At 41.0% G+C, this 22385-nt stretch overlaps 1 protein-coding gene across 5 annotated transcripts in view; it reads left to right on the top strand.

Annotated features, from left to right (window-relative positions):
• Window positions 1-22385, top strand: part of col4a6 (collagen, type IV, alpha 6) — a 65259-nt gene that overhangs the window by 36399 nt on the left and 6475 nt on the right. Inside the window, exons 10-36 of one of the 5 annotated variants that reach the window (XM_016662916.1) lie at window positions 1704-1796; window positions 3190-3243; window positions 3388-3450; window positions 3558-3602; window positions 3914-3967; window positions 4508-4574; window positions 4660-4764; window positions 5332-5490; window positions 5770-5817; window positions 7050-7136; window positions 7763-7926; window positions 8059-8235; window positions 8394-8577; window positions 10210-10254; window positions 12201-12272; window positions 12401-12508; window positions 13320-13538; window positions 13668-13826; window positions 17912-18082; window positions 18165-18308; window positions 18427-18540; window positions 19706-19887; window positions 19973-20036; window positions 20123-20197; window positions 20761-20868; window positions 20946-21053; window positions 21128-21199. In XM_016662916.1, coding sequence (XP_016518402.1) covers window positions 1704-1796; window positions 3190-3243; window positions 3388-3450; window positions 3558-3602; window positions 3914-3967; window positions 4508-4574; window positions 4660-4764; window positions 5332-5490; window positions 5770-5817; window positions 7050-7136; window positions 7763-7926; window positions 8059-8235; window positions 8394-8577; window positions 10210-10254; window positions 12201-12272; window positions 12401-12508; window positions 13320-13538; window positions 13668-13826; window positions 17912-18082; window positions 18165-18308; window positions 18427-18540; window positions 19706-19887; window positions 19973-20036; window positions 20123-20197; window positions 20761-20868; window positions 20946-21053; window positions 21128-21199 — 2941 coding nt within the window. Of the gene's footprint in view, window positions 1-1703; window positions 1797-3189; window positions 3244-3387; window positions 3451-3557; window positions 3603-3913; window positions 3968-4507; window positions 4575-4659; window positions 4765-5331; window positions 5491-5769; window positions 5818-7049; window positions 7137-7762; window positions 7927-8058; window positions 8236-8393; window positions 8578-10209; window positions 10255-12200; window positions 12273-12400; window positions 12509-13319; window positions 13539-13667; window positions 13827-14260; window positions 14270-17911; window positions 18083-18164; window positions 18309-18426; window positions 18541-19705; window positions 19888-19972; window positions 20037-20122; window positions 20198-20760; window positions 20869-20945; window positions 21054-21127; window positions 21200-22385 lie in introns of all 5 variants that reach the window. The other 4 variants (XM_016662915.1, XM_016662918.1, XM_016662917.1 and 1 more) reach the window with 4 other exon arrangements.

Here is a 22385-nt window from a genome sequence, read left to right on the forward strand (position 1 = left end):
GGGAGCAGTGATTGCAGCAAACTTTCCAGCCATGGAGGGGAGGATGAGAGAAACAGAAGAAGGAGGAGGAGGAGGAGGGTTTGGGGAGAGATGTGTACAGGAAACGGTCCATCTGAGAAGCACCTATTAAGCTTCTGTCTCACCAGTGGAGTTTGACTCATATTTTTACAAATTGGAGTCAAAAAAATAATTTCCAGTTTCAAACGATGCACTGTTGTAAGAATCAGAAACGTCTTATGAACATAAAAATCTGAGCGGTAAGTTTAGATAATTGTTTTGGTCAAACAAAACTAGATCCCGTTTGCTGTCTTAATTGCAGCTGTAGATTTATAAAAAATATAATGAATGAGAATTTAGTGAGTTTTTAATGGATGCAACCAACAATCTCTTACCACGTTGCTCAACCCACATGTTCATTTTCCTCACAAATGTGGCAATCAGCACGCTTTCCAACAGAATAAGATTTGTTGCTGATAGTTGTCGACCAATCAGAAATGTTGCTACTGTTTGTCAGTTTAAATGAACTCATTGTTGGGATAAACAGCGATTATCCAGGAGAATCAAAATATACTAATTCCTTGAAATTAGTATGAGGCACATAAAATTATGGAATTGAGAAGTTTGAAAAAAGGTTAGCATAAAACAAACAAAAAATGCAGTTGAAATAGAAATAGATTTAATTAGGGACACCTGCAAACTCTTTGCTCATGTAAAATACTGGAATTTTAGCATAATTTAATTTACAGACAGAATAAACTAAGCATTTTTTTCAAGGCTGCACCTTGACTGCACCAGTCTACTTTTTTCACTTCCGATACCAATACCGATATCTGAGGTTTGAATTGATTGATTGAATTGAATTGATTTAAAACATTTCTTTTTCATAAATACATAAATGTACCGAGTTTGATAACCCTGCACTAGTACAGAACACTTAAATATACCAATAACTTGACAGGTTTGGTCAGACATGTAAAAACAACTTAAATTTGTTCAGTCAGGGAAAGTAGGAGTATAATAGTCAAAGTAAAATAAATAACAAGGAAACTGAGACTGTCAAAAACAAAAGGAAGTACAAATAGGAATTCTAAATATTGTCACCTTTCTAAAGCAATTGCATAAGTAATTTTTTGCCAAAAGGAATTTCAACCAAAACATCACTATATTTTTATTGCCAAAAGATAATTTAGACAAAAAAAATAAATCACTTTTGGCAAAACAATTATTTAGGCTCTTATTTTAGGAAGGTGATGATACGCTACGTCACTCAGAGTACAAAGCAAAGTCTTAGACTGAATAGATCTGCCCTTATAGATCTGGCACATTGTCACCAATGCCCAATCTAAAAATTTTCTCTATCGGGATCGATACAGATATTTATATTGGATCGGTGCATCTGTAATTTGGAGCTCTAAGATTAATCACCTCAGAGACATTTTGACCAGAATTTCAGTCTGATAGTTGTAACTATCTCAAATAATGTAGGCAAATTTACGTCAGAGACCAGCCTCTCACCGCCACCCCAGACTCTCCTCTCTCCGTCCTCTTCTGTGGCTCCCCATTGAGTCCGTCCTCTGTCAAACACGCCGAAGCTACAGAAGCGCTTCCCGACGCCCCGCCTCTCTTTGACTCACCGCCGCCGCCGAACAGTCAGAACTGCGGCGTGTAAACAGCCGTCTCTCTTCCATGATCACGACATGCAGGGCGACGTGGGCTTGCCCGGCGAGCCTGGCCAGCCGTTGATCAATGTCATTGTGGAGTTTGTGGGTTTTCCCAAAGGAGACAAAGGACTGCAGGTTTGTTGGAAAACGCAACTTCGACTTCATTCCACGACTTTCTGATGTTAGACTCTGTGTGGAAGCAGGAAGTGGTGTCGATCAGCTGAGAGCCGACAGCCAGAGAGTGTTTTCTGAGAGGCTAATTCAACTTTGTACAAAGTAATAATGAATGGAGGATTTTTATTCTTTACATTTTTGGACTTCCATGGCTTCACTACAGATTGAGTCTACATGGTGTAATGGCTGCTCTGTGTTTAAAGTTTGCCTGTGAGAAAGAAACTCGAATATGGGGATTCAGAAATCTGTTTTACTTATTTACAGGTGAACATTGATAAACCATGTGGCGCCTTCCACATTTAATGGGAAAAATGTGTAAAAAAGCCTTTAAAAATCTGAATTTTCATGCATAATATGAGAATCAACATGTATCTCCATCTGTGTTCTCCTTTTTTTCCCATTTTGAAAGGTGGTAGATAAAAAATTGAACAGGTCGGGCATCAGAAAAAACAAAATCATGGGTTACTAATTTAAAATACCTCATCCAAGCGGAATGTCTAATTAGTACTCAGTATCTAGCATACAGTTAGCTACTTTGTACCTTTATAGCTTTGGTTTTTTCGTAGACAACTTCTTTTGCCAGCCAGGGTTTGTTTTGGACCGGCATTAACAACCAACAAATTCAACAAATATTCTACAGTCTAATGTGAGGGCAGTGTTGTTATTTCCGGTCTCCTATTTGACAGTCAGAGGACATATGCTTGTATTTTATAAGAGTCATCATGCCCCAAACTGGGATCAGAACCAAATTTAATGCAAAGTTTTCACACCTTACCACACAGCTAATGGAATTATGTAAGATTTGAGTAACTTTTATGAGAATTTATCTCCAGTATTTCAGAAAATTATTCTTAACCATAAAAATGAACTAATTTGGAATGCTAACATCTGAATGACACTGCTAGCTAATGCTTCGAAATGAAAGAAGGGAGGGACGGAAAGAGCAAATTGCCCACAGGCAACTGAAATTGATACAAAATGAATTACATGTTTAGCTTTAGTATCAAGACCTACTCTCTCTGATACTCTAACTACCTGATATCTGTTAACTTGTGCCAAAATAATGTAAGTCACAAAGGCAGCAGCTGCTTGGATGTGTTTGGTGTTAGCTTAGCTAGCCAACGTACAGAATCTCAAAGTGTAACATCTTTGAAGCAATAAATCACCCAATGGAGCTAATTGTGTTAGTGTGTTCTGTGGAGTATCAAAGGTAAGTTAAATGAGAAAAATGTAAAATCATCAACTTTCCACTGATATTTTTTTAATATATCCTGAGAGAATAATTTTCATTGCTTCTGAAACAAAGTTGTTGTTTTTTTTTCTATCCCACCATCTTTTCCGTGTCTCTTCTCAGGGTGATCCTGGCCCAAAGGGATTAAAAGGATACCCTGGTTTACCTGGACCACCTGTGAGTATCACCACAGAACTTCTGTACATTTACTCGTAAAAGATTTTTGTAACACCATACCTAAGCCGAACCTTTGGTGACCACTATGTGATAAATCATTGGCCTTAAATTACATTTAGATTTCTTTGTATTACTTAAATCCAGGGACCTTTTGGTTATAGAGGTGAATACGGGGAACAGGGCATTCTCGGATACCCAGGACCAAGAGTAAGGCTCCTGAACACTACTTTCTGTTTTCCAGAAGAAAAAAAAAAGTTGTAGAATTGTATCTGAACTTTTATTCTGTGTCTGACCTTTGACCCTGTTTCAATCAGGGTCCTGCGGGTTTTGTCGGACCACCTGGCCCTTCTGGACTGAAGGTAAGCTTATCTGTTGAACCAAGTGAATTTTTACTTCCACATATACCTTGCATATTCTTCGTTGTTGATGAGAAATTATGACGAATATCAAAAGAAAATACTCAATATATAATCATAGAGAGTAACTTACAGAAAAAGTTAAAAGGAAAAAAAACATAAAAATAAGTGATTTCAACACTGTACCTCATGAATCTCTGTTGATTAGACAAAGATAGCGTCTGGGTCATGTTTGTTTACATGTTGCGATGCTTCACTGTGCAGCTCATGTTTTTTTTCTTAAGTCAAACCAAAAGCTTTTTCTTTACTTCAAGGGATTACCGGGGGAACCAGGTTTCCTGGGACAACCAGGATTCAAAGGACCCAAGGTATCTGAATATTTTTAACATCCTTTGTTCACTGTTGGATAAAAACAAACAAATGAAAACATTTTTTAGTTTTGTCTCTCAATTGAACCACAACCACTGTTAGCTTCCCAATAACTTCTAGCTAGTTTAACTTGCTACAAAATGTTTTGTTTTTTAAGTTGTGGCAAAACAGCTCATAATTTACATGTTTTTCTTAATGTTTTTAGCTGACAGCTGTAATAGTTTGACTACTAATGAAGGTTTTAATTAAGCGAGGAGCTACCACTCCTATGTTAGCTAGGAGCTAGGAGTGGTAGCTAAGCTTAACCTAGCTAGGAATGGTAGCGCCAGTTTTTTCTCTTTGCTCTTTGCCCTTTATTGGAAACTTCAAAAACTAACTAAAGATACTAGTTTCCTGCAGTCGTAAAAAGCTTGCCTCCTCTCTATGTGGTAAAAAAATAATCCTTTAGCTAGCTTAGCATGCGTTTTAGGCTATCAGAGAGAAGAGTAGATCTTGTGTTCTCCTTTCTCTGCTCTGTTCTGACCGTGAACATCCCATAGGGAGACCAAGGTGACATCGGACTCCCAGGACCTCCAAGTTACTTCAGTGATGGATCTTTTGTTCAAGGTATCATCACTATTGTGGATTTGAAACCTGGACTTGTAATTGTACAAATCCGTCAGGTGGCCATGTTGTTCGTCTTTCGCTGCAGGACCCCCAGGCGACCCGGGGTTTCCCGGCCTTCCGGGTAGCACCGGTGATCAGGGACCTCCAGGATCCACCGGGCCTCCGGGACCGCCAGGCGCTTTCCGCTTTGGTAATAATGACAAACTTTTGGAGGTTTTGTAGGTATGGTGAAGGAACTTTTTTTTAGGAAATCTAGTCACACTCCAGATTGATAGACAGAATAATTTATTTATGCTAAAACCACAAACCTTCTTTCCTTACCTCTGTCATTTCTTATCTCCTTTCTTTCATTCTCTTGCTACCTTTAAATCCTACCCCCCTCTGTTCTGTCCTTCTTTTTTCCTAGTCTGCTGCTTCCTCTCTAGTCTTGTTCCTCGTCCTTCCTTCCAACTTCATTTTGTCCTCACTTTTGCTACCTCTTCTGGCCTTCCTGCTTTCCAGTTTCTTGCTTTACCTATTTAAAACCTTACTGTACAAATATTTGCCACAGATTAATGGCAAACTCTACTGTTTTACATTTTAAGGTAAACGCAAAAGCCTGGAGACTCTGGATAGTTGAGTCTGGAAATCACGAGACCCTTCGTGTGAAAATAGAAACTTTACTTCATCTGAGCAATTATGCTCTACTTTGTGTTGGTCAAGACTCTGAAGATGAAGTGTGGCTTCCTTGTGCACAACAAATATGTCGTGTGCGCAGGTGGGCCAGGAGCTCCGGGTTTTCCTGGTGGCGCCGGGCCAAAAGGAGACAAGGGTAACCCGGGCTTACCAGCTTACGGCCCTGAGGGTTTCCAAGGTCCCCCTGGACCTGATGGTCCTCCTGGTCCCCCTGGTCCTCCAGGTCCTCAAGACAGCTCAGGTATCCCTCCACCGAACCAAATGTTAAATCTCTGGGGGGTTTTTTTCCTTCCCTTTCCAGATTGTGAAGAGGACTGTTCCTGCTGGTAACAGCTCAAGTTGTTTTCATTGTATGATTGATTTGTCTTTGTACGCATGATGCTGCACCACAGTTGAAATCGGCGTGAAACAAGTTTTCTTTTTTTGCTGACTAAACGCCGCCTCGTTGGTAAGAATACAAGGTACAACAGAGAACAACTTCCAAACCATAACAGCTGTCTGAATTTTACTGTTGTCTAAGGCCGGCCCAGGGACCCCTGTGATATCTATCCTCCTGACAGGCCCACAGGTTAGTTCCTCAGGTACCCTAATGCAGCGCCATGGCAACATTCTGCCATTCAAATAATAACAATTATAATGATAAAAATAATAAAAAAGACAAAACATTCAAATCATCTTTCATCTTTCAATACTTCCCTACCCAAAATGCTGATTTCTTTTTACTTATTTTGCGCTGTACTCTTTGCAGGGAATAGCATTAAGTGGCGAGTGTAGGCTGTTGCGAGCTTCAGACTTGGATAGGAGTGTCTCTCTACTCCAAGCTGCTTTTCTCGTCTTTGGCCACAAGGTGTAACCCGCTGTAAACATCATTCACTGGTTTTACACGAAGGTTCGGGGCGCGAGAGCTGCTTTGGAAACGAGACGTAAATAAAATCAAGTGAAAACACCTGGCTGCAACTTTACCAATTTATGCATTTATTTTTTTATTACAATGAACGTACGTCAAAATAAAAAAATGTGCACACTTGTTCAGTGTGTATTTCTATTGTTTAATTATGTCCCATATGGGTGTGCATTGTGCAGTTCTCAGCTATTAAAATCAATGTAAAACCACTGAATATGTACTTGCCAAATGCGTTGGTGTTTTACTGCGCCCTCCACATTTATGGCCACCCAGGTAAAGACGTGTAAAATACATGAATAAATAAAAAAAAAAAAATTGTGATTTATACATAAATTAGAGCATTCATTTGTGATTTCAGTGAAGGAGGCCATGTCATTTACACACATGTCGATAGGACATTCGACCATTCGAGTGTCGATGTAACCATGACAACCAGTGGTGGAAAAGCATCCAATTTGATGAGGCTGGTGGTAAACAAAAAGCTCTTCACCATGACAATAGAAATCCCACTTTTTTTGCACATCATTGCCATGGCTGATAAATATCATGGAGGGCGCTGTAACTTTTAATATCATGTCAAAAAGTAAAACCAAATTTCAATGCTTTTAAACAGAAGCCTCTCATCTTGCACCAGCAGCTCGAACCTGATGGAAAACCAGAGCCAACTAACCCTGATTTTGCACTGTGAAACTTTGCTGCCCTTCCACTGTCTTGGTTTATTTCTAGATTTGATTTCCTGTTTCTTGGGGGGGAGAAAATGTCTCCCTCTTCCCCTCCCAAGAACTCTAATTAATTGTCGTCCATTGTCATGTTGTTATCCCTAACATAAATCAGTGTAGTTGAGCTTAAGTTTCTTTTTTTTGTTGTTGTCTGAGTTAGCTTGTGTGTGTTTGCAGGTGCCCCCAGTAAAGGCCCCCCTGGAAACCCTGGGCCGCCTGGCCAGACGGGATTTCCAGGAAACTCGGGACTTAAAGGCTTTAGAGGTGTGCATTTAAACGTGTTGACTGAAAATAAGCTTTCCTCAAACTCAAACTTATTCATTTGTTTTCTGTAAAATAATATGTTCCCAAACAAATGTATGTCCATAAGTATGCTGTGGTTAAGACACAGCATCATATAGTTAGCACACAGCGCTAACATAAGCAGAAGGCTCCATGCTAACTGCTATCAAAACAATGGCGAGGACATCAACACAACACAATGAATTCATGTTTAATATAAAATTTGTTGTCATTTTAGCATTAGCTACAGCTTACCGGTTTGCTGTACTCGTTTCCATAGCGATAGACGGGACAGACCGCTCAGCCAGAAATCAAATCCTCCTTGATGCTGGTGAAGTTACTGAAGCCGTCGAAGTGTTTTGTGGCTCAATACAACAACCGAGCATCTTGGCTTATCCGCTTGTAGCTTCAGCTTTATTAAACCTGGACTACAAAATTGGAGTGAGAAATGAAAAAATTGCGAAGTTGGTTAGCTGGAAGTCCTTGACCTTGTTTACAAACACTGTGACGTAATGATTTATATAGTTACGTACTTTATATGTGTAATAATCTTTATTTTTCTCCTCACATGGTGCTACTTTTTATTTCTCAATCCCTGCATCCTTCAGGTGACCCCGGTGACTGTAACTGTGGAGGAGGAGGAGGAGGAGGTGTCGGCCTGCCCGGGTTACCTGGACCTCAAGGACCCAGAGGCAACTTTGGCTTCCCAGGGCGTAAAGGTGAGCCCGGTAACCCGGGTTCTCCTGGTTTCAACGGCAGTCCGGGGGCGCCTGTGAGTAACATTTCATTATTATTATTATTATTTATTTTATTTTTTTTTATGTAATTGATATCCTCCTATCATTTTCCTGTAAACAAGCGCAAGTTTGTGAGGTTTCAACTTTGGTAACTTTGTTTTCTGCAGGGTCGTGAGGGTGAGAGGGGATTCATTGGGCGTAAAGGACAGAAGGGGGAATCGTCCTTCTCCGGTTTCGGGGTGAAGGGAGATCGAGGGACACCTGGACTCAGAGGACCTACGGGTGAAACAGGAAACCCTGGCAGAGACGGTTTGCCTGGCTTCGCTGGCCCCCCAGGACCCCCGGTAAGAACTTGTGGTCTTTGTAACAAATAAAATCCAATTTGCTTTTTACTCATTTTCCATTAACTTCCTTGATGTTTTTTATTTTTATTTTTTGCTCTTTTTATTATTATTATTATTGTTATTATTATTATTATTATTATTTCTGGATTGTTCTCAAGGGTGATGGTGGTGTTGGCACAATCGGTGAGAAGGGTTTCCCAGGATTTCCTGGAGGCAAAGGTCGACCTGGTGCCCCTGGCGATCCTGGATTCGGCTACCCCGGCCTACCGGGCCGTCGAGGTGAAAAAGGAGAGCCTGGGATCCCTGGGTTTCCTGGACAGCCAGGTCCACCAGGCCCACAAGGTAAGTGATGACAAGTGAGTGGGAGCCAATATAATTCCCCACAGGTTAGATCACACATCCGCAGTCTAACGTAACAAACTAAATCACATGAAGACATTTTAAGCGGACACAGAGCACCTGGTCTTCCTTGTTGAAGGTTTAAAACTCACCGACACAGACGTTGAGGCTCGTGTTTTAGGCTTTCTCTGTCAGGCAGATCCCTACCATTCATGCCTCAGACTGCTGTTCACTACTGTAATAATGCGCTTTTACTCATCTGCAGACAATAATCGATAATCCACAAGCTTCTCTAGTTGAGTGAATGATGCGTAATGATGATACTGTAATTACTGACATGCAAAACAACTGCTGTGCTTCTTTAGTCTCAGAGGAGGTGAGAAAAAAAAAAAGAAAAAAAAAAGAATCCAATAAGTCTGTTTTCATGTCTCATAGACCGTTAGGCTCGGTTCTATTGGGGACCAAAATTGTAATTTTTGTTACATTTTCATCTGGTTTGGTTCGGTTTCACGCTGCACTTGGTCAAACGATCCAAACTGATGGAAAAACTACTGAAGGAAGTGACACAAAAACCTCAGAAGAAGACATTAGTGCAGCTTCCTTCTACAAAAATGGAGTAGCGTCAGATTTTAGCGGTTGTAAGATTTCTATCTTTTGTCTTTGGTAAAAGACCATGAGTCATTTCTCCCGCTAGCTCTAGACTCACGCATTTGTTTTGGTTCTGTTGACCCAGAATGCCTTGCGCTATAGTCCACTTCCTGCTTTTGGAGCGGTCTCGGGTCCGCTTGTGACCACATATACATTTGAACCACAACAAAGTTAATTTTAACTGAAGCGATAACTAGGTTTTTAGGCGGACTAGACTTCGCTTCTTTGATTCACGTTAGACTTCGATTGCGCATTCACACCTCCGCAAACGAACCGGAGTTTCTAGACAAACGAACTAGAGTTCGATTAAAGTGGACCAAACAGGTCTGGTAAGAATGCTCTCTTAGTCATAATTTTTCATAATAAAATCTAATCAGGTTTTCAATTATATATTGAATCAGTTATTGAACTGCCCGTCAGTAAAATTTAACAAGCTAGCATAGTAAATGCGGAATGGGCAGGTTTGTGTCAAGAAAAAAGACCGATGCTCAGTTCTTCCTCTCTGGGACTAAACAACACAAGACATCAGCAACCTGCTGGGCTTTATTTGCAGAATGAATGAGTGCTCTCACCGCAGGACGCTGATGCTAAACATAGATTGATTTTGCTTGAATTATCACTCTCAGGAACCGAGGGAGAATGAGGGAACCAGAGGGCAGACACGGCGATGCCTCACTGCCTCCTTCTCTCTCCTCTGCTGACGATGATAATAGTCTGTTTTTAACTGAACCAAGCATCTCAGTATGCTTCCGCCTTAACTGGATGAGCCTTGAAATAATTGATTTGATCTGATTGCCTATAACTGTTTGATGAAAAGAAAAAACACAATTTAATTGCTTTACTGCAGATGCAGATGACCTCGTCTGGCTTTGTATGCTGCCATCCTTTGTGGCCCTCTTTCTCTAAAAACGCACATCCGTCCCCGTTTCTCTCTATCCCCCGTCCCTCCATCTTTCTCACATTCCTTGTGCATGTGTATCTGTCCAGGTGACAACAGCTGTGGAGGGGTTATTGACGCCGGAGAGGGAACGGGTGGGTAACTAACTTCCTCCACCACCAGTCAGAGTAACAATGGGGACAGATTATGTAGCGTTAGCGGTGGAACTGGTGGATTAAAAAAGCCAAAATTATTATTTTTTTTTAACTTGGAGAAACCGGGGAGTCGGAGGGGCTACTCATGTTCACATAGTAGCTAGAGTTCATCTGATCAATGGACAACATTATATGGACATATATGAAACATTTAGCTAACCACATGTCAACACAAACCATTTAACAATATATATTTGCAATTTAAGAAACTCATAATGGCTGTGGCTTCCTGGGTGTGTGACTGAGGAGGCATGTAAGCTTGGAATTGAAATAGACGACTTCTTGTATAAATTTAAACTGAATCAAAATGTCAACATTTATGTCTGTGAATAAGCAGTCATGGTAAAAAGAAACTACAATAATTACTATATAACTATGTATGTAGTAATTGTTTATTAGTCTGATTAATAGCCTGTTGAAGAGTTGTTGTTGTTTATTTTTACCATGAATATATATCTTCCTGTGACCATAAAACTTGACCCACTTGATAAAAGCCTTGTCAGTATAATACAAATGACAAATATGCAAATGTAGCTAAATATTCCTATCTAACTCAACTTTTTGGTCGCTGAATAGAACCCAAATGCAGGCAAAGTGATATTAAGTTGGATGTTTGATGCTAAAAAATATCATACTTTAAGAAACTGAAAATTAAATAGACACTGAGAAACTTAAGGTGTCAATGAACTGCAACTAAACACAAAGAAACACAAAACTGAGGAAAGACTAAACTCAGTTTGAAGGAATTATAACAAACCTCACTTAATCTCTCCAGTAAGTCAAAAATAACATGTATTTAACAAAATTTTAACTTTGTGTATTATTCCAAGCTAGCTTGTTTGCTGCCAGGCAAAGAAATGCTTGCTAACTCACTAGCTTGCTAGCTTACAAGCCTGCTAGCTTGTACAAAGTAACTGTTTTACTTATAAATAACAGAGGAAGGTGAAGCTCCTCACTGTCTAATAACCAGTCTACGGATTGGTTATTGATATCCATTACTCCAACAGCGATGTACTATGTTATTATAATGTGTCTGTAGCCCTCATAGTTTCATTAAAGGAACTTTCATTTAGCCAACAACCGCTAATTTCTTGAAGAGCCATTTCAGAAAATGCTCTAAACTTTTCTCAGACCTAGCAGGTGATCACTGGACAATGTAGTCTTCTGCCAAACAAAACCAGCCACTTACTCATAAGTCATTGTCATGTGACGCTGCAAGGAAAGGACTCGGATCTCTACGACGAAGAGTCTCGTTTGGGCGTAATTTGGGGTAAAGTGGAGCAGGTGGTCGGAGTCACTGGACAATCACATTCATCCGTTCTTTTTTTTTTTTTTTTTTCTCCAATCAAAGCTGCTGAAATCTGCCGCCTATTTTAACGCCTACTTTAACTACTTCTTTCATCGGACGAGGAGAAAACCGCTCAGACGCTCACCCAGCCCGGACGTAAACCGTTTCACCTACCAGCTCCTCGTTTTCAACCCGCAGCTTTAACTCAAACAGTTTGCTACTAACAACGTTTACACTCGCTGCCCTCACGGCTAAAAGCTGAAATTAACCCTATCAAGTACAGCATGAATGGAAGCGACTGACAACCAGCACTGCAAACAGAGGAGCTAGTCATCTGGACTCGGACTGAGTCATTGTTGACATGTGAGGGGATTCTAGTTACCAGTCACTTTAGTTTTGCGCTCTTATTTTGGTAGGTTTCAGTCATATGATTCTTTTGTAAAGGACCAGGTATGATTTTCTTGAAGATAAGTCATATTATGTGTATTTATTTACAAAATTAAAGGGAACTCAAACTGATAAATCCCATTCTGTTTGCTCTAAATGAGTAATATGGTACTTAAAGTGTGAGTACTAACCTGTATGTGACCACTACCAGGCGATAAGCTACCTTGCACCATATATGGTGAACCTGGAGAGCAAGGTGAACGTGGCAGGCCTGGACGACCAGGTAACGCTCAGTCTTATCACTTCTACATTAATACGATAACTGTTTAAGTTGGTGTCTTTGGAGAGGATTGCATGTCTGTTTGAGAAACGACTTTGTTTGAGTCCAGCTCAACCCGGTTTCTGTCTCAGGCCCCCAAGGCCAGCCAGGCTTCCCAGGATCCCCTGGAGGTCGAGGGTTTGATGGCGCCAAGGGACAGAAGGGAGATCCTGGTTTTGGAGGCCTACCAGGAACACAAGGTAAACTGGTGCTGCTTAGGGTTCCACCATGAGCTGCGAAATGGTCAGAAAGATTGAAATATATCCTAGAGGTCCACTGCAAATTTGGATTCAACAGCTGTTTAGTGAGTAAAAAGTGAAAATTGACTAAATACATCAACCAATCAGTGATCAAAACCTCCAAGGTTCAGGTTGCTAGAACTTGTCAGATAAACGAAACTTTTGTACTTGGACACGAATAGATACAGTTGAAACCAGAAGCTTACTTACACAAAATGAAAAGACTGAATGTAAATCAGACCAAACTTTTCCTGTCAGCTAGAAACGCCCAAAATGATTTGTATTTGCTAAATGTCAGAAAACTTAAAGAGAAAATGCTTTGGACGTTTTCTTTGTGGAGCCTTGATCCAACTATGATGAGAAGTTTCTGGAAGGAAACCCAAAAGGTTTGACCCGAGAAATGCAGCTTAAAAGACACTTATTTTTACTACTGATGAATGTATGTAAACTTCTGGATTTGAAGAAAGTTTGTTGTTCTTCACCAAGTATTCTGGTTTTTAGCAAATAGAAATAATGTTGGTCTTTATAATCAACCAAAAACTTTGGCTTGAGGAGTGAAGCTTTAAAATACTATAAATGAAAATATTTCTATGAATAAACATGATTCATTAGTGGGATAATCTGCCTTCTGGGAGTTTTTTCAAGGGTCAAATAGCAGCACTGAGTTAACAAATACTTAATTACACATAAGTAACAACATGGAAAATAATTACAAATTATAAGATTTCTGGGATGTGTTAATATTTACCCTACCGCTCCGCCCTTCCTGCAGGTTTTCCTGGACCCAGAGGAGATCCCGGAGTTCCAGGTATTCCGGGAGTTGGCTACGATGGGCCCAAAGGGAAAGACGGCCTTCCAGGACCTCCTGGACCCAAAGGCCAGCCTGGAGAAGTCCTGGGGGTAAGACCTGGAGCTCCAGGAGTGGCTGGCACACCTGGTGCACCCGGAGACAAGGGCCCGCCAGGCAGTCCAGGAACACCCGGATCACCCGGTGGGTCTCAGAGGGAGCCGCTGGAACGCTGAACTCACATATTTATTGATATTCATGTTATTAATGGAGTTGCAGCAGTTAATGTCAGTAGCAGGTTAAAGAAATTTCTCTGTATTTTTCAATCTTAAGGCTTCGATGGACGGCCTGGTGTTTCCGGTCTGAAGGGAGAGTGTGGAGTGGACGGCCGGCCGGGCATTCCGGGTCTTCCCGGACTTCCAGGCGGCGCGGCCAATCCCATCCCCGGTCCACCCGGATCTCCCGGCAGCAAAGGACTCATCGGACCGCCAGGTGAGGAACAATGTTACCTTCACCTACACAAAATCTCCAAATCACTGTCGAGGACTCTGATAGTTTTTTTTTTCTTTTAGTGAAGTTTTTCTCCAGGTTGACTTTTCAGGTGGAATTGAACTAAAAAAAAATCTGATTTGGTCTCAGCTAACGTTTTCACCTCTCATCCCTCCAGTCTCCCCAGTGTCCGTCCATCCTTCTCGTTTCTCATCGTATTCCCTTTGCATCCTGCATCAGACGGCATGTCATTGTCTTGTGGATTGAAGTTCTCCGTTTTACCCAACAAATCTCTTGTTTTTGTATCTCTCCTTGTTCCATTTTTTTTTACCTCTTCTACCATCCTTTCCTTTTCTACATGCACCACCACCATCACCTCCATGCATCCTCTCCATCTCTCCACCTTTTACTTCTTGGTGCTGGGTCATTCGATGTAGGCTGCCCAGGTGAGACACTCTCTCCCCGACCATCCATTGTTCATCTTTATTTTTTTTTAACTGTCCTCTCCATCCTTTGCTTTAATTGTCCGCATGCTTCTGCTGCTCACGCCTCAAACCCTAAAACCGCCTGCAGGCCATTTGCCACCACGCGACAAACAAATGTCCATCTGCACAAACTAGGAAGTCTGTTCTTGGGGGTGTTCGTTTCAGTCGAAAATTACCAAAGAAGATGTTTTACTCGAGCTAATTTTGCAGTTTCTCAAAGGACGAGTAGTCGTCTCACAACCTGAGGAGTTGCGGGTTCGACTCGAGCTTCGTCTGGCTGAATGTCGATGTTTGACTACTGATCTGTGTGTGTGAGTGTGTGAGTGTTTGTTAGCTGCGTCTCCATCACAGATATGCGCAAGACTTTGTCGATATCCCGCTAATGACTAAAAAGCCCAATTTCGCAGTTGTGGTGTTTCCGTTAAATAGGAAACGTAATTAAAGTCGCGCGTGAAGCCATCATCCTCCTAACACTTCCTTTGTGTTTTTCCTTTGTGGTGCGCACATGTGGTGATGTGAAAACAGATGTTATTTTTTTTTCTTTGCAGTTTTGGGAAACAAACCTGAAAAAAGTTTTTTTTGATACTGGAATTCCTTTAAGCAAATTTGTCTTCAAAGTATCAAATTGTGCAGTTATGTGATGAATGGAAACGCAGCTTGTGAGTGCGACTGTGTTAATATGGCTCTAGTGTAAAACGTTTTGTGTTATTTTAATAAGTACACTAGAAAAACACAATGAAAATTCACTCCATTTACTTAGATTATACTAGAAGAGGTTATTTTGAAGTCTTTTTTTTGGGTCAGAAATTCAGGGTGTCTTAATTCTGCTTTTGATATTTCAATGGGTTTTTGACTATTCTAATGTTTAGTTGGCGTTTGATGCAGATTCCTGCAAGTCACAGTTGTGCCCCTTTAAAGCTGCAGTATTTATCTTTTATAGAAATATGTTTTTTTCCATATTTATTAAAACTGTCACCATGTCATGACAGTAAGATAATAGATAATCTGTGAAAAAATCAAGCTAATCCATCTCCTCCCAGTGCTACTGCAAAAATGCATCACTTCTGGTCAAGAACAACCAATCGGAGCCAGGAGGAGGGTCTTAGCGCTGTCAATCAACCTCCTGAATGTTGCCAAATGTGGTAATTGTGAAAAAAACAACTTACCGTTACAGGAAGCTTACCGTTATTTGCTGTTATTGGTGGCTATGCTGAATTAGCATTCGTGGCAGTCTGTGTTGTGGTAAAGCAGCTGCAGGAAAGAGCAAGTGGGAGAGTGACTGATGGGTCCAGGCGCTGTTGTTGTTTCAGCAGCCAATACTGGGAGCTCTGAGAGAAAGAAATTGTTTTTTACAGATTATCTGTCATATACTGTCACAACTTGATGATAATTTTAACAAGTATTTAAAAAAAACAACTAATTTTTTAATAAAACGTACATACTGCAGCTTTAAACGAGTCGCCGAGGAGGAGCTAGCAAAGACGTAGAGCAGGACTGAAGTGTCTGCAGTGTGCAGGGTTTCTGACCTGGACACTGTCGTCTCGAAAGGACAGGAGTTCATCCCACCCCCACTCCACTCAAAGACTCACTCAAGGTTTTGAATGAAGATGGATATTTTATTTGTGAGAGCTTCCGAGACAAAATAGTCCCTCGAAGTATGTGCTTGCTTTTACCGTTCCACTAAGATGTGCACATAAATTCATCATGAGCTTTACTATTGTCATTTTAACGAGTCATTATTGACTGTTCAGCTTCCTGAAAACAAAAAACCAAAAACAACCCAGACATTTATTTTAAACATTCATCGGATAAATGGATATTATACCCAACGAGGAATAATATCCGAACATCAAGAAACGATTTTGATAATCAGATCTTTATTTTCATGATGAGTTTATGTAAAGAGTACGGAACGGTAAGTGATTTTGTTTGTTTGTTTTTGCTGCCAGATCTAACCCACATGTTTCAGTTTTACACCTAATCAGTTCAAAATATTGTTTTTGTTGTTGTTGTTGTTGTTGTTGGGTCACATTCTGTAGGTTTGTTTACCAAGAGACTTTTGCTCAAATGCTATTTAGCTTCATCGCTGCTGCCAAAGCTTTTTTTTTTTCTTTTTTTTGCACTCTTAATTAAAAAGACTTGTTATTTTCAGCACATCTAAGCTCATGGCAATCTTAGCTTAGTCTGACATTTACTAACGTCGCATTGAAGATGTGCTGAAAACGAGCTCTGTTTTTTTTTTTTAAAAAAAACATTAAACTTCAGCTGTTAGAGGGGCAGTTCAGTCACTACTGGAGACCCCAGGTGGCGGAGCCGCGCTACTGCAGGCTGGAACTGCACTCAGAGGCGGTGCAAGTACTTAATCACCACAGATGCACTGATTCCGTTTTTCCGGGATTCATACGATATTTTAGAAATGTCTTAATTGAGATCTTTTGTTGTCACCGTAATGGATGGTTTCAGGAATTGTGTAACTGAGAGGCAGATCTCTTAAGAGTTTTATTTTATAGCAGAGAGACAGAATCAGCTACCAATCCAATACAAAGAACGTAAGTATGCAAACGGCAAACCTTGAGAGAAATGCGCATTCAAACGTTACCTTTTTGTCAAATGCCATCACAAAAATCATCAAGCAAAGACACATCAAATATGTTGATCAACGTTCCACTGAATCAACTCTACACAGGAGGATTTTTAGTCTTGATTTAAAGGAACTCGTCGTTCCGGGTGTTTTGCGGTTTTCTGGAAGTTTGTTCCAGATTTGCGGTGCGTAGAAGCTGAATGCTGCTTCTGCATGTTTGGTTCTGTGTCTGTTAACACAAAGCAGACCAGAACCAAAGTAAAAGACACTAATGTATTCCATTCACAAAAATATGCATGTTTCATTGAATATTTCATCCTAATAAACGACAGAGTGTTCATGCATCAGCTCTGTTTGCTGCAAATTTGTAACATTGCTACATTATGTGGCCACACAAAACTATTCCAAACAGCTGTCAGAATAATGCTTCTCTAAAAGCTAGCAATGCTATATGCTAAAGACATACTGCTGCTAGCAAGAACTATCCCACTTTCTTACATTGTGCTCACAAATCAGCCTAAGATTAAGAGTCTGATTCCAACTTCCTGCTGGGAAATCAGTGCATATGTGGAAATTGCGCACTTGTTCCGATAACTGCTTAACCACTGGAAACCTCTGGATACCTTCTGTATCCAAATGAAGCGCATCATGCTTATGTCTGTGCAACGTAGCGCAGCTGGGGCAAAATATAGACTGTAAAAGCAACAAAAAACAATGTAAGAAATAAATTACATTGTTTCCTGCAGTGTGCCACGCTGTCAGCGAGTGTTGGTATTTAGACGCAAAGTTATTGTTGAGTTGATTTCTGCTGTATTTTCTTTGTGAACTTAATTCATTGGAGGTAAGTTGATGTATTCTGAAGAAGGTAAGGTTTTATTCATGTATTTATTTATTTTACTTCTATGGATTGATTTGTCCCAGATCTAAAAAAAGTCGCCTCTTAAGTTTTTATCATTTATTTAGATTCACAGAAGTTGAGCCCGGCCTAATCCGTTCTCATCCCCACCCTCCGCCTTCGTCAGGTTATCGCGGTCGGAAAGGTGAACCGGGAGAACAAGGATTCCCGGGCCCTGCTGGAATGAAAGGAACCCCGGGATTCCCTGGTCCAAACGGAGGAACAGGTCCAAGGGGACCCCCTGGACTGCCAGGTCCTGGAACCGTTCCTGGAAGACCCGGAACGCCTGGAAGAAAGGGTATGGAGGACAGGATCCGCCAGCTGGTCCGTTCCTCACTTGGGCGGTCCGTATCAGTGAAAAAGTTCTGCGTAATCTGCAGGTGAAAGAGGATTCCCAGGACTGATGGGTTTCCCCGGACGACCGGGTCGTCCCGGAAGTCCAGGATTTCCAGGCGGAAAAGGGTTTCCCGGAGACCGTGGGAGAGATGGGTTTCCTGGAGGTCCTGGACTGTTTGGACTGAAAGGTGATGGCGACCCCTTTTTCTTTGAAATCTGACTGCAAATCTGTAATGACAACAGAGGACGACCTCAGTCGACAGAGAGCAGTAAACATACCCAAACATGTTCCTTTACCCTCCACAGGTGACGGAGGAAACCCCGGGCCCCCTGGTATTCCAGGCCCTCCTAGTTTAGTGCAGAAAGGTGCACCAGGGGTCAACGGAGCCCCCGGCTTTGAGGGCTTTACTGGACCTAGAGGTAGGAAAAAAACAACCGTTCTTTTCCTTCGAATACCCGAGAACATCTTCCTAGAAGACTTTATCCAAGAAACTGCCTTGACTAAATTATATCTGTGTTATATTTTAATAGAGGCGGATATGGTAGCCAAAAATTGTACTCAAGTAAGATTAGCACTACTTATAACATAATTATTAATTAACATATTTTTACTCAAGTAAAAGTAAAATGTAGCCGTCCAAGAAATTACTGGAAGTAAGATTAAAAAAAAGTATCTGGTAAAAAGGCTACTGACAAATGATCAAAACATAAATTAATTAATATTCAAAAATTATGTACAGACCAAAATGTAAAGCTATGTGTAAAGTTTGGTATTTTAAAGAACAGAATGAAAATAACTTGTATATGTAACATAATTACAAAATTACAAAGTAGGGGGAAAAAAACATTTTTTCCTCTGTTTCTTTCAATAAAAAACTTATGAAACTTTAACATAAACTGCAGGTGTGTGTGTGTGTGTGTGTGTGTGTGTGTGTGTGTGTGTGTGTGTGTGTGTGTGTGTCTGGTGAATTTTTGGTTAAAATGTGTTTCCATTCAGTGATGTTACTCTCAGTGGGTAGCTTAGCCAGAAGTTTTACTCAAATTAGAGGAGTGATACGTCATAATAAGTAAAACGTAAAAATATACTCCTAAAAGTACATTTTGTTTCCTAAAAATCTGCTCAAGTAAATGGAACTGAGTTCATGTAACTACTTACTACCCAGCACTTTTTTTAGCTACAGTTTTTTTCATGCATTTGTCCAGATTTTAGCCACACTTTTAAAACCCAGCATACAGTTAGCACAACGTGGGTCTGCTATGGATATCTTACTAAAACATGGAGTCAGAAAATAAATTTTTTATCGGGTTTTTATGTTCCTAAAAGCCAAGTTGCGCCTGACTGTTTTTGTCTTTGCAAACATTTCCACTGAGCAGAAAACACTCAAAATCTGTGGCTTAATAAACTCATAATGTGAAGGAATAGATTGCTTGTATTTTGAAAAGGAACTAGTTTGAATGAGTGCATGAATGTGTGGTGAGTTTAGGAAACGGTCCCAACACAGAGGAAACGTATTTACCAGTTTTTGTTTAAGCTGACTGAGTTTCCATCTTCCATAAATGCCATCCCTCCTCGTTGTGTTTCCAGGTGACAAGGGTCTCCCAGGCCTGCCTGGTCGTCCGGGTTCTCCAGGTCGTCCCGGCTTCCCCGTGGACAGCAAAGGCCAGGCCGGAGAGCCGGGTTTCCCTGGGCGGCCCGGCCCACCGGGCTTCCCTGGACCAAAGGGGGAAGGAGGAATCATGGGATTCCCAGGATTGACGGGACCGAGGGTGAGGAAACACACGTCTGTTCCTCATATTAGCCTTCAGCACGATCGAGGTGGTGGGGCTGACGTTCTCATCACGGTTTCTTCAGGGTGACGACGGCTCGCCGGGATTCCCCGGAAATCCTGGAGAATTCGGCCGAACCGGAGCCAAAGGTGAGCGGCAACTTTCCTTCATTCCACACAGCAGTTCTCTCTCGTAAGAAACGGCAAATAATCAGGACGCGCCGCTTGTTAATCAGGTCCACCTGGAGAGACGTTTGCCTATCCTGGAGCACCGGGAGTGAAAGGCCAGACTGGAGATTCAGGTTTTCCAGGTAAGATTTGATTTTTCACTGTAAGATAGAGCCAGGCGAATTTTCCATGTGTGTAGATTTCATTTGGGGTCTCCATAGTTCACAGTGATGTCAACACGCCCCACAGACCATCATTTTGTTTTACAAGCATAATTTACAGCTTGTATTTATTTAGACTTTGGATTATACCCAAGATAAAACCCAGACTAATTTGAAAGTCATCACTAAAATATTAGCGGTAGAAAAATCCTCAAAGCTTGAAAAATCTAAAAGTAGAAGAAAAAAACATCTAAAATATTCTGTATATTCAAATTGAAAAAATATATACATATAAAGCCTTTTGCCTTCATGGCTGTTTTGTAGCTTCAACCTATAGAGTTCTGAATCTCCTAATGTTTTATTTATCAGAATAGTTTGACCCAGTTCACTTTTTTACACAAGTTAAGTGGATCACATTTCATTCAGACGTCACAGTAAAAGAAACATCTTCATATTTGTTCTTAGTTTTATCGATGGAGCAGCTGAGGTTGGTTACAATAACTCAAGAAAGTCTCCCAGTAAATGGTGACCTAATGTTTCGGTAGGCTCTCGAGGCATCGACGGTTCCCTTGGCGACAGGGGTTTTCCGGGACGCCGAGGTCCTGATGGACAAAAGGGCATTCCCGGTGAAACGGGGCGACCCGGAACGATGGGTGAGACACCAACCCCGAAGACGAAGCTGATGAAAGACGAATCGACGATAATTATGTTGTCACTCAATCTCCGGTAGGTCCACCTGGGAACCCGGGGCCGCAGGGTCAGCCCGGATTCCCTGGGAGACGAGGATCAGACGGGTCCCCGGGACCGCCCGGAGGCCCAGGTGACGTTGGTTTTAAAGGTAAGATGAAAGTGTAACGTCAGTTTTACGATGCGGCCGTTTCAGTAGACCCTCTCATGACGCGTTCTTCACAGGTTTGTCTGGAGCGCCGGGGCTGGACGGACTCAATGGCCTCGCCGGTCCGAAAGGCCCTCCTGGAATCCCAGGCAAGAACACACAAACTCCCACGTTAGCCAGACTATTACACCCAAAGCTGTAAAACATTTTGGAGTGGGATTGAACCTCCAGACCTTCCCTTAAATCACACAACCAAAACATTTAATATAGAGAATTATTTCATGGTTAAATCTGCATTGATGGACCTCAATTGCATTGATGCACCAGAAGCAATATCAACGTTTTGGAGCGACCCAGCTGCGATCCTGTTTCGAATCTCAGAACACAATTTAAAATATACGTAGAAATGGATTATATAGAGATGTTTTTTTTTTTTTGTTTTTTTTTTAAAATGATACTCCTTTTACACTTCTGGCCATATCATTTACTTATCAGTAATAAAGTTTTTTCATTAGTCTAAAATCACCCAGATAAGTGTTTCAACAAATTGGAATCTCAACGAAAAGCTCGTTTCATTCAGTGATTCGATTAAAACAGTAAAACGTTTGTTTGGGCTCAATACGCACAGACTCAGAGTTATAATTCATCATTTCCATCCACAAAAGCCACAAAAAGCGTCAGGCAGTCACCGGTTTGAGAGCAAACTTTACATTTTATCGAGTGACATCATCAAAACTATAAGTACGCCTCGCATAATATGTTGGTCAATGTTCCACAGATTATGATTCAAAGGCAACTCTAAGCAGAAGGGATCACCATCCCCAAGATCTACACACACACACAGATACACACACACACACACACACACGCAAGTAGGACAATGCTCTCACATCAGTGGGAACTTGAGTGGATGGAGATAATTACCAGTTAGTTTATGAAAGCCTCACGACGCGATCAGCACCATGCTGACGCGTCATGAAGCATTTCCTTAATTTATTGCTTTTTTCTCTCTTTCTACCAAAAACTGGATCACAAAAATCTCCAGTCTGTTGCTTTCGTCTCAACCGGCACGTTTTTTTCTGAAGGACAGTTTTGTTTGCAGAGACTTCATGATTCATTTGATTTGTAGTTTCTGTTGGCTTGTTTGTTTGTTTTTTTGGATATTTAAACTCCGGCTCCAGTGTTAAATGTTCATTAGAATTGAAAGATTATTGATCTTTGAGAATGTGTAGTTGCGTTATAATGCCATTACGATTATATTACTTGAAAATAGTCACAAAACAGCAATATTATCGTTTATCGCGATACAGTTTGGGACAATTTATTGTCCAGCAA

This window comes from Poecilia formosa, unplaced genomic scaffold, assembly GCF_000485575.1.
Source record: "Poecilia formosa unplaced genomic scaffold, Poecilia_formosa-5.1.2 Scaffold395, whole genome shotgun sequence".
NCBI lineage: Eukaryota > Metazoa > Chordata > Actinopteri > Cyprinodontiformes > Poeciliidae > Poecilia > Poecilia formosa.